Here is a 12,531-nt window from a genome sequence, read left to right as displayed (position 1 = left end):
TGCTTAAAACCAATGGTGATGGGAGCGATGAGAGTGAATAAAAACAGTATAACCAAAACTTAAAGATGCTTCAGTATCCTGTAAAGCTTAGGGGAACTGCAGATTATTTGTAGGTTCTTACTTGCAAGTGAAGCAGCTCCTGTACTCATTATTATGACCATTTAATACAAACTACTGACTAGTGTAGCTTTACATTTATAGTATACACCAAACAATTTATTCTAGCGAAACATTTTGACACGCAAGCTGCTTTTATATAAAAAAATTGAAAGTAAAACTCTTCAAAAACAATAAAAAAAAAGGGTTTATTCAACATGTATGAGTGAGTTTCGAAAAAAATTGCATTGCATACATCATCATTTTACAGAGAACTTCTTCAGAAGACTTCACAAGATTTTCCGAGGTGGTAATAAACTTTGACATTTCGAAAAATAGGAATCGGGGCAGGGAAGTGTGTAAAACTTTGTGGGTGTATATGTGTCTGTGTGTATGTGTATGTGAGGAAAAACATGCCTTGTCCCTACACACACACACACACACACACACACACACACACACACACACACACACACACACACACACACACACACACACACACAAAGACCTTCAGCTATGTGGTTCAGGTTCAGATTCAGGAAGTGAAAATTTAGATGGCTGCTGGTGTGTGTGTGTGTGTGTGTGTGTGTGTGTGCGCGCAGAGGACACTCAGGGGATTGTGTGTGTGTGTGTGTGTGTGTGTGTGTGCGGTCTAATCCGTGCTGACGGGGAAATATGAGGTGCATGGGGGTGGTTGGAGTGGTGGTGGTGGTGGTGGTGTGGGGGAGAATGAGGGAGACACAAAAGGGAAGAGGAAAACGATGAGGAAATCAAACAGGATATAACGTCTACACTTCAAATTCTGACATTTTTCCATTTGAAAACATGAATGTTTGGCTCCAATTAAAAACACTACGTTCGCTGCAGTAAAGTGCTGAGGAGAAACCATTGCGGTCCGTCCACAAAAACTACTTATAAACAAGAGTGGGAGTGCTGAACCCACTGCTAGAAATACACACTGTTTGTATTGTAGCAGGGAATATTACAGAAAGCAGCAGCAGCAGCACATTATGAGAGAATGGAAGAAGTTTCATGTCTAAAAAGAGATTAAAAAAAATAAAGAAGCGACAGTCTTGTGAGAACTAAAATCAGGACAACATGACAACCTTCCTAAGTCAGAAACTAGAACTTTCTACTTATTATCTGTGAGGTTATCAAGCTGTATATATAACCCACATCTGCTCCATTGACAATAAATAGCAGAGTAATTTCCCAGACTCAGGGGTGCCGGTTGGATCTTTTCCACGTTTTTTCCGAGCTTTGCTTAGGTTGGGACAACCTCTTCATTTCTGGTTTGAGAAACTAATTCAATTTGAGTACCCGGGGGGGCAAAAGACATACAAAATGTATTCTATTACTGTATTTATTTTTAGCTACACTAATGCTGTAGCTCCACAGATGGAAATGTCAGTTGGTTTAATTCACCTCTTTGGTCCAGACTGAAATATCTCAACAGCTATTTGATGGACTGCCATAAAATCTGGTTCAGATATTCATGTTCCCCTGAGGATGAATCCTGTTGACTTTCGTGAGACCGTTTAAGTTGTTCTGGTGCCATGATCTAGTGCCAAATTTTTTTTATTTGGTTTATAAACAAATGCAAAACTAATGACATTCCCATCAGCTAATTAGCTAAATTTTAGCATGCTAACATGCTAAAAATAAGATCATGAACATGGTAAAAATTAGACCTGCTAAACATTAGCAGTGTCATTTTGAGCATGCTAGTTAGTGCTGCCTGCAAATGGGGTCCTGTTTACTGTCATCCCCAAAAGAGTCCATATAAACATTCAGTGAATGCCTTCCTTTTATGCCATTAACACAATTTTTAAGAGTGGAAACTTTCCGAAAGACCTCAATTCATGAATTGTGATATATTCACTGGCATTTTCAGAAATGACAGAGGCTATGGAACTTGATATTTCAGTTAATATTTTACAGCTTTGGTTGTTGTTTTTGTTTATTTTTTGAAATTCTATGTGTTGGAGAAAAATATGGTCTTGTCTTTTCATTAAGCATTGGATTATTGACCCATCCAGCTCCGTCCCTTTAAGAAACATGGTCAACTTTCTCCTTTCCCATAGGCTACTATGTTACAGATATGCTATGTGCTAGGCTCATCTATGGTGAAAAAAAGACCAAATTCTGAAGACGGCTGAAAGATTTTTCTGTGGCCATGTAAAAATAATTTATAAAGTGTATATAGTCACATCTTAAGTTAGCTTATGTCAGCTAGCTAACTAGCTAGCTAACCTACATCAAGCATTACTTACATCTGATCTGCTAATGTTGGCTAAGCGCTGGGTAACTAGCTAGCTCATCTAGAACAAGCATTAGATATCTACTTATATCTGATCTGCTAATGTTGGCTAAGTGCTAAGTAACTAGCTAGCTAATCTACATCAATCATTAGCTAGCTAGGTAGCTTGTGTTTTGGCAGCATGAGCCAACTTAAGATGTGACTATATAGGCCTACAAGCTGCTTTTACATGTCCCCAATCAATGTCTTTTAACCCATCTTCCAGTGAAGGGGACGGACATAGGAAGAGTCCATTCAATACTTAATATCAAACTATAGCTTTGGATGTATGAGGACCTCTCCAGTACTGTTTAATGACTGACTTATAAAGACAAATTAACAAGTAAGTGATAACTTGGAAGATGCTTGGAAATGACAGTTATGGTGTCAACAAACAGATAATAAACAGATAACAAAGAGCATAAAAGAGAGACAAAGCTGCATTTAAATCTGTACACTTTGCTTACTATAAGTCGCAACTACTCTCCAGAAGTAAAGCCAAAACTATACATACTGTAAAAAATTCCTTACAATCAAATTTGACCTTAGAAAAGAGCACAAATTCACATCCATGTTATTTAAAATGTTCCCCTTTCTTTGCCAGCTAATGACTTGATATGCACATAATATTTGGAGAAAAGGCAATAATTTCACACTCACACATTGCATTGCAAAGATCATAAAATCAGTATAAACGACTTTTTTGATTCATCAGATTTCACAAACACACACAGATGCTGCATTGTATAAAATATCATTGACAACTCATGTAGGCCGCTTATAGTGTCGAGATCTGACGCTTGCAGACGTGCTCTCAGCTTCTTGAGGCACCGGTGATATAAAAGTGGAAGGTGCATGCACAGCTTTACTGTCAGTCTTATAAAGAGAGGGTAAGCACAATTTATTACATGATACGAAGGCTAAGATGAACATCCAAGTATTTTTTCCTTTTTTTATATGAAGCCCTTTATCTACAGAACAGCTTCCATCACATCTGTTCCCTCGGCAGACATTCATCGAGGCATTTCGTCCGCTTCGGGTCTTGGTTTTAATCCAAAAGTCTGTGTTTCGCGTTCCAAAACAGCACCGCTGTCCAGAGAAAAATTCCACAACAACTTCCACAAATGTCAGGTTTGTCTTTCAAATTAACGTCTTTGGGAAGAGACTGTGGCACGATTTGATGCCCGCGACTGCTTATGACTGTTTTACCATGTAAAAAAAAACTCATCCATATAAAAAACAAGTGAATTTAGTTGTTCTCAGATGAGTTTTTGTAAAAAGATTCCCAGCTTCAGTTGACTTTAAAGATGCTGAAGATGTGAGGCGAGGCTGAAGGATTGCCCACGCTGTGGAGTCTGAAGGACGAGCCTGTGATGGCCTGCAGCTCAGTGCCTCTGTCCAGTCGCAGGAGGCCCGACACCTGGCAGGGCTTTAGGAAGTGGAAAGGGTGCGGCCCGGCAGAGGGGGTCGTCCCGTAACCTTCCATGCACTGCAGCTTCTGAGGCCTCGGGCCGCTGGTCACCACGTCCAGCTTCACATACTGAGACTGCTGCTCATTGAACAACACCTGAGGAGACAGAGGAGATGAAGGAAGATTAGCAGAGACATGAGGAGAACTTGTTTCTTCTCAACTATCCAAATGAAAACTAACCAGACTGCCTCAGGACTTCCAAAGTCCTGCTATCGTAATTCTTTCTTTCTCTTTTTTTGGCTGATTTTCTCCAGACCTCTGTCAACGTGACAAGACCAAAGTCTGGCTACATGAGATTACCCCGAAACCAGATATCCCCCTCTCCAAAAAACATAATATGTACCAGTACAGTACGACTGATGTATGTGCCAAATAAAGACTGTTTTTTTTTTTATATATAAAGGTGCAGAATGTAAGAAAACTTAAAAGTGGGGCTGCGTCTCTGTTGATTTACTCCCAGTGCAAATGTTAAGGTTTCTAAAGTTTCTTCACCACCTCACCTCAGGAAGAAGGGAAGCCAAATTTAAGAGTTTTTTTCCTTTCTTTTGAATATTTTAACCAAATTAAAACAACATGTTACTTTGAAAAGACACTTCACAATACATGTGTTTGAATTGTTCAATACCAGGAAGTGAGTTTTGGTACTGATAACATAACTATGCATCCCTCAGCACGTATTACATTTGGGAAAATAACAGTGTTTTTACACTAACACTTTGTTCTATATGACAAAATGTTGATGGACAAGGACTTTGACTAAATGAAATGCAGTCTATAGTTCACAAAGCTGCTGATTTCAATTACGAAATGTCTGATCCAAAAAAAGGGAGAATGAGAATCAGGCCAAACCTTCAATGCCAAAACTAACTGACAGTTTTTGATATTCTGAGCCAGAGAAACATGTTGGTCAATACCCAGTGCTGATAAGAAATATCTGTTAAACATAATACAACTTCTAAAGTGGACAATGATTTACTTCATCCTTAAGTTGCCAAAAAAGCAATTATTTTTCAGAATCCATCTACTAAATTTTGTAGATACTGTATGTTTTTTTAGCCACTTGGGGGCAATAGAACAAGCTGGAAATACAGCACTGACTGTACACACCTTAATAAGTTGTTGTTGGCAAAGTTACAAACAACATTACCATTCAGTCGTGTGATATTTTTGCCCACCTGGTGAATATAAGTCAATGTCCACCTTACTTTTAGCTCTGTTTTGGTCTCCATCCACTCCTTAGTGAAATATATGGCTCATTAGCTCAACTATACCTTGACTGTTAGCTGGTTTTGTGCTGGACAGGCAGCGTGCATTGGGTTTATTGGGCTGTTTGTGCTGAAAACAGCTATATGCTGCTTCTGGAAAGGACGCTGATGAGAGCTGTGAGAGTGAACCAAAACATTTCAGTTACAGGCATGAAAACCAAAACTTCCTCTTCTTTCTGCTTCTTCCCATCAGGGTTCGCCACAGCAGTTCAGTTGCCCACAGCGGGCCCTGGCTAACCGGGCCGCGCCTAACCCAGCGTAGGAAACTGATGATCCATATATTTGATTTGGCATAGCCTTTTTATGTCCCTTCCTGACGCAACCCTTCCCATTTTCTCCAGGCTTAGGACCTTATAGGAATTCACTGGGGGATGTGAAGCCAAGGTTCAGTGTCTTGACACGTTGGCATTTGGACAGGAGAAGGTGGGACCAACCCTGTGGTCAACAGACAGCCTGTGCTACTTCCTGCGCCACAGCCATCCAAGGCCGGGAAACCAAAACAATGAGCCAAAAAATGCTAAAATGCTCTGTAGAACTGAGTGAATCTTCTGCTGCCCGACCCAACCTTCAGTCACAACTCTGATCAACACAGGAGACTGATCATACCAATGACAAGATGCTGGCTTTTGAAGTTAATGCTGGTAACAATCTGGATGATCCTTGTTCTCTTTAGCCCGGGGAACAAAATGTACATGAAATTTGTCCAAAAACTATTTGAAATGACACAGCACAGTTTTCCACTTTGCATCAGCTTGGCCTCAGAGGACATTAAATACCTCTTAAATATATCTTGTCTTGTACTGTATTCTATTAAAATACAACTTGAAAAAAAATGCAAATCATTGCATTCTTTTTATTTATATTTTACGTGACCTCCCCAACTTTTTTGGAATTGGGGTTGTACAACAACAAGCACAAACTCACCTGGCAGAAGAGAAAGTAGACGCCCGCTTTCTCCACGGTGAAGGTGCCTTGTTCCTTGTTGTACCTCACTGCTTTACTCATATTCAACGTCCTCTCCTCCCAACCCTTTATCACACCGCCCTCTCCCACTGACACACACACACGAAGAAACACACACACACACACACACACATACATATCCAAGATTAATTGTCTCATAGAGACAAGTTTCACAGATTATCCTCAATCCTTCATTTTTATGACTCTTACCTTGCTGAGAGGAGACTTTGGTTACTGGTGGAAAGTAAAAGAGACGTTGAAAGAGAAAGAAAAGGGAAAGTCAATTAAGATTTTATGAGTGCAATCGTATAGGGGTATATGATTGAAACCACTTCAGCAGATGCTACACGAGACGGCTATAAGCGATCTGCCAAGCCACTTACTCTCAAAATGAGACGCCGCTTTCTTTCCATTTCCATTCCTTCCTCGCATCGCCCCCCCTTCAGAAGGAAGGCAAAGGAGAGACAGAATGTGAGTTTGAATGGCAGAGAAAATATGTCTGTGGTTTTTTGATAAAACAATCATTCCCATCTGTATCTGCCTAATAACACAGTGTGTTAATTTGCAGCCATTTAGATTCAACCTGGCTCATTTTAACGCGGTTAGCAGATGGGCGAAGGATTTCCTTTCACGTGCTTCAATATATTTCCTCAAACTGTTATTTTCAGTCAGAAGCGTGTGCCGTTTTTTTTTGTTTTTTTTTTCCTGTGGGGGCTAATCTTAGTGCCAGCTGGTCGCAGTCATCTAGAAAATACCGAAGACAGAGAAAGAGGAGGAGAGAGATGGAGTGAAGGAGGATGGATGGAGAGATGTTGGGGGGTGGGGGGGGGGGGTGTGCAGGAAAGGACAAGATAGACAGAGGGAGAGTGAATGAGAAAGCATTAAATGCAGCCTGAGAGACAAAGCCTAGAACGCTAAATAAGAGAAATGAAGTGCCGGAAAAAGAGAGTCAAAAAGGTCTTTGGCTGCTCCGTGACCCAAAAGAGTCGATTAAGAGCAGAGTGAAGCAACAGCTACGGGGCCAGCTCGGGTAAATACAATAAATAAAACACAACACTAAAAGGCCAGAGCTCCAGAATGCCTGCTCTTGTTACTCTGTGAAGGTTTATTTTAGCTTTGCAATCCGGCCCAAAGGGAGTGATTTCAAACACAGATACAACTCCAATACTGTATATATGAACTGTGAAATTTACTTTATGTTTCGAGACGGAGCAGCCAAACACCGGGCCCCTGCTGCCCTAACGCAGGAATATTAAGTCCCTGCTAAAATAACTCGCAGGTGGGTGACCCTGTAGATTTAGGATTTGCTATGGGCGAGCGTAAAGCCCTCAGGCCGACCAGAGTTTCCTGACTTAAGCTGTCAGTCATCATGAGGAGAGAACATAACAGCAGTGTCCTGCTGAAAAGCTGCACCGCAGTGGTCGACTTTCCACAAACTGGAAAAGGCTGTTTTTTTCCACCGATAGCCATGAAGTTCTGAGCTGTGTTTAATGTGTTTTGGAAGACAAAGTCAGATATCAGTTACTAAAAAAGGGAGCTAATATCTGCAGGATATCAATATAGATGTTTTGGCGAGACATGCTGCTCTCTAAAGACACTTTAATGTTGGATTTCAGGGGAGGGGACGAGCATCCAAATTTGAAAAAAAAAAGGATTCATTTTATGTGGAAGCCCATTTCCAGCAATGTCATGTAAAAAAGATCCTGCAAGTCATTAAAATAAGAAATGTTCTCGAAATAATTACTTAGATACCAAGTCAATATGAGATAATAAATCATTATTTTGAGATGAGTAAGTTGATGTTTTGGTACCATTTCTCATTATTTTGAGATACTACCTCAATATTCTGAGGTAGTAAGTCATTATTTTGAGACACATATTCATTATTTTAAGATTCTACCTCAATATGTTGAGGAACTAAGTCATTATTTTGAGATACTAACTTATTGTTTTGAGATAGTAAGTCATAAGTTTGAGATACTATCTCATTATTATAAGATATTTCATTATTTTCAGTTAAGTAAGTGATTATTTTGATGAAGTTTCTCATTATGTTAAGATTCTACTACAGTTTTCAAGAAAGTTTCTCCTCTTAATGACTTACAGGATCTTTTTTCATCACGGTGCCATGAATGTGCTGCCGTACTAAATGAATCCTTTTGTCAAATTTGGATATTCATCCCTCCACTGAAATCCAGCACAAAAGTGTCTGAGGGTTCACTCTCGGACAAAATGTGAACCATCAAGCAATCCCATGATGGTGACGCAAGCAGAGGCTATAAATACTGCAATGATAGGTCATCAAATATCCCTGCTTTCACAACAAATCATAGCTGTGTCAGTCGTGCGCTCAGAGGGGGGGAAAAAAATCAATTTCATTGCCCAAAAGCGTGCAACAAGGCCTCGCTCCCGCGCCAGCTGGTTTTCTGGGCTCCGGGGCCGCTCTGGTCAGACCTGTAATTTCTGAAACAGTCATGCAGCTGCCTACTTTTTCCTGTGTCAACTTTTAGCAGCGGGTAGTGCCTGCGGGCCGCTAGACCTGACCAAAGTGGCATGTGGGCCAAGACTGGCCAGGATTTGTGTTAAATGTTCTTCCCAAAAAAACAACAGAGTTGCAGTTGGTAAGTATTGTGTCCGTGGTGAATTGGGGGCGGCTAAAAAGTTCTATATATCTGTGGTGTTGAAGTCAAGAAAATGCAGCAGCAGAAGACTTTTGATTTGCAGTACCATCTCTCTTCACTCTCTGCCCCACCAGCAGCTCTCTCTTCTCCAGAATGAGCTGCACGATGGCCTTCCTCTGTGTGTTGACCTGTTGAAAGTGAGAAAAGAAATGCACTATTAACAAATGTCCAATAAGCTTATTATGACTTTTTGCTGGCACTGATCCCACACAGCCACAGACGGCCTCTTCCAGCCAGCCACATAAACAGGCTCGTCTTTTCCAGTATCCTGCCCTGCTGCCATGCTAGCTTTAGGTCTACCACTTCCTCAGAGACTGGTTGCGACACCTAATGCATGTTTTTAGTGCTTCACATTCCTCACATGTCTTTACTCCCTTTCTGAGAAAGAAATGAATTTTGTCACGCCAGCAAAGTTTTAAATCCTTGGCTGGGGGCCCACACTGAATGACCAAAGGAGGCCTATATATGAAGTAAGAAGAGAAGTGGCTCAGGGAAAGTCTGTTTAAATTTACTGCTACTGTGGAAATGGAGGCAGCGAGTTGCTCTTCGCTCTCCAGACGTTCACTCGCTGGCTCTCATCAGGAGTTGGCCAACGGTCAAATGGACAGAACGGGGCCCCCTGGGAAAGACTCCAGCATCAACACTCCACGTGTCCAATTTTGGGGTGTTTGTGTGTGTGTGTGTGTGTGTGTGTGAGGGAGAAACTGTGTGTGTGTGTGTGTGTGTGTATGTGTGTGTGTGTGTGTGCGCAGGTCTGTCAACATGATACACAGCCAACCTGTCCCCCTGATCTCAAATCCAGTGCAACCTGGTTTTGTAAATACTGTGAACTTGAAACCAGAAGAATTTCCATCAGCTCCTTTTGGCTGCTTTTAGAGAAATAACTTGCCCTGTGATGCAACCTCATGCTAGAGTCTCTAACATTTGTTGCAAGTGCAAAGGGTTTCTAAAACTGCACTTTGCATGATTGCACAGGATATTTCTACTTAGCAATCTTATCTTACTGAGTTGTGATGCTATAGTGAAAGTATGGTGATATGCAAATAACTGTATTGTACCTAACTCACTTTCACCAATACAAATTGTTAAAAAAAAAGAGAGACAGAGAGATTGCACAGGATTTAAGACTGTTTTCTGCAACTTGAAATGATCCGGGACCATATTACAGAAACGTCCTGTCTTGCAGATTGTATCTTAACTGTTTGATAACCATGGTAATTAGGATAAGGACCCGATTTAAGGAAAAAAGCCATTACAGATGAACAGTTCCTGTTCCTATCCTAGCTTAAATTAGGAAATGCATATTACATAAGCATCCTAGCTTCCCAAAATCTCAAATAAACTCCCCTTAGTTCAGGATAACTGTTAAGTTGTTCTAACTTTCACTTTCCCATCTGTACTTACTGGCTAACGGTAGCTAACAGTAGTGTTAGCTAACTTGTTTAATCCATATGGCTGCTCTTTTATTGCTTTTACACAACAGATGATGGATATGGTGTCTGCTAGCTTAGCCCGCTGTTTTTATTTTAACTTCCAAGTTAGCACTGTTGTAAATTTCTCAAAAAGAATCTTTGGATTTCTCTACAGATGTTACCAAAACCTCTACCTCATCTGTGTTGAGGTTAAGTGCCCATCATTGTTGTTTTTGCTCCAATGTTTGTTTACTTCAGCGTATGTTTAAATTTTAATGAGGGGGGGGCAACAGTCACAAAGTTGTTAAGCTCGGCAAGATGAATAAAGTAATGTTGTATGCTACACTGTAAAAAAAATCATACAGTTAGTAGTGGTCGCTAACGGTAGTGTTTGTTAACAATAACTAACGCCAGTGTTAGCTAACAGTAACTAATGGTAGTGTTAGCTAACTTGTTTAATCATTATGGCAGCTCTTTTATTGTTTTTGCACAATAGATGTCAGATACAGCGGAGACTGTTAGCCCACTCTGTCTTTTATTTCCAGTGTTAGTGATGTTGTAAATTCCCCCGAAACAATAATTCTGAATTCAGTATTTAGGATTTCTTAATTGGAGATAAAGCAGGATTAAGGAAGATGAGATTAGTTAAGTTAATAAATTAGTTAGGAGTTGCTTCTGTAATACCAAATTGTGTAAAATCCTATCTTTGAGTCTTATGTCTTAATTTAAAACTCAAATATCTGTAATTTGGCCCCTGATCCTGACCTGCACATTGGAAGTGGCTCTGTGTCTTGCAAATAATTTACACTTGCCACACTTTATCTTGCAGCCTGTTTCACGCCTCAAGCCTCTGTGCAGTCAGTCGGGTATAAAGTGCTCACATGCCAAATAGCTGAGGCTTTCCAGTAAATTGAGATAAAACTGGAGCACAACTGGCACCAGAGTAATTAAACATGGCGGGGGGAGCAAAGGGGGGGGTTGGACATACAAATACCCACAACTTGACTGCACTTATTGGTGGGCAATAAAAGTGCCAAGCAGAGAAATGGTGCAATAGAATAGAGTACTTGCAAGTGGGGGGGAGAAATGTGGAATTGCATTTTTCCATATACCCCCCGCGAAGATTCCCAGTAACCGCAGCCAGAAAAGAAGTTACATAACAAACACTTGCACACTTTAAATATTATTATTGGTGCAAATATGCATGATATTCGGAGACTCGGGGGAGGCTTGATTGTTTTAAAAGCATGATACAAACCTGCTCCAGTCGGTCCTGCAGGATCTTAAAGGATTGAGACAAGTCCCGCGTCTGTCGCCAAGTCCACGCCGTAAACAGCGCGCTGCATGCGGCCAGAGACAGAGCCACCAGGGCCAGAGAAGCCCAGACGACCCGCAGCTTGCGCACTCGCCTCCTCTGCAGAATCCGATGCATGTTGCTGCAGACTGCACTGCTACTCACCGCCGCAGACCATCCGAAATCCGCGCTTCAACTCCATTCCAGCAGAGCATGAAGTCCCTCCAAATGCGTTTCTGTCCACATGTCCATTTTGGCGAGAAAGACGCAGACAACTTGACACCCAGAGCCTTTTTTTAGACGATCTTTCGGTTTAACTCTCGCTTTATCTGACAGATGAAGGGGTTTAGAGCAACAAAACATCCACACAGATCAAAGCCACCATCCTCCGCGCGTCTCCAAACACAAGAAAACTGTGCAACTTGCGCACATCAACTGTTGCATCCTTCTCCTTGTGATTCGTTGACTCAGCTCTCTTGTCTTCCCTTTAAACAGCGTGCTGGGGGGTCACTCTATTAGACAGACAGACTGAGCACACATCAGCCTGAATTCACACACACACACACACACACACACGCACGCACGCACGCTCGCACGCACGCAGACTTGGAGGTGAACTTTCCATGCGTCCTCGTCCAGCTCTGATGAGGTGATACCAGCGTGCATCCGCCGTAAAAGTCAACGAGGTGAAGCGCAAGAAAAAACATTCGAGACGCACCGGGGCTTCCTCTACTTCTCAGATCACTTTCATCAACTTGCATGCCTTGAAAATATGTGCCATTCACGCATGTAACAGTTCCGTTTGTGGCCACACGGTGGCGCTGGTGTATTACTGAAGATACACCAGTAACTCTGTTGTACCATCAACAGGTGAGCCAAGACTGATCCCATTGGCCAATTTCACCCAAACGAGCCGCATTCAAGCTGCATTCCTGCTCAGTAACTGCAAATATTGTCCTTACTTAAATCAAACAGTGCTTTTAACTTAATCTGTTCTATTCATTTAATTTTACTTGTTTATATTGAGTTTCCAGTACTTTTTGCCCTCAT

The 12,531-nt window shown here is 41.3% G+C and overlaps 1 protein-coding gene across 1 annotated transcript; it reads right to left on the bottom strand.

Annotated features, from left to right (window-relative positions):
- Positions 1 to 1,653: 1,653 nt before the first annotated feature.
- Positions 1,654 to 12,230, bottom strand: tnfsf12 (TNF superfamily member 12). Its single transcript, XM_084712644.1, has 6 exons — positions 11,446 to 12,230; positions 8,822 to 8,903; positions 6,478 to 6,534; positions 6,305 to 6,328; positions 6,056 to 6,183; positions 1,654 to 3,962 (listed from the first exon to the last, which is right to left on the bottom strand). Exons 1-6 carry the CDS (start codon positions 11,617 to 11,619, stop codon positions 3,687 to 3,689), a joined length of 741 nt encoding a protein of 246 aa, XP_084568770.1. The 5' UTR covers positions 11,620 to 12,230; the 3' UTR covers positions 1,654 to 3,686.
- Positions 12,231 to 12,531: the final 301 nt, after the last annotated feature.

This window comes from Lutjanus erythropterus, chromosome 23 (genome assembly GCF_056507025.1).
Source record: "Lutjanus erythropterus isolate fLutEry1 chromosome 23, fLutEry1.hap2, whole genome shotgun sequence".
Classification (NCBI taxonomy): domain Eukaryota; kingdom Metazoa; phylum Chordata; class Actinopteri; order Lutjaniformes; family Lutjanidae; genus Lutjanus; species Lutjanus erythropterus.
This window is presented reverse-complemented; position numbering and strand designations above follow the sequence as displayed.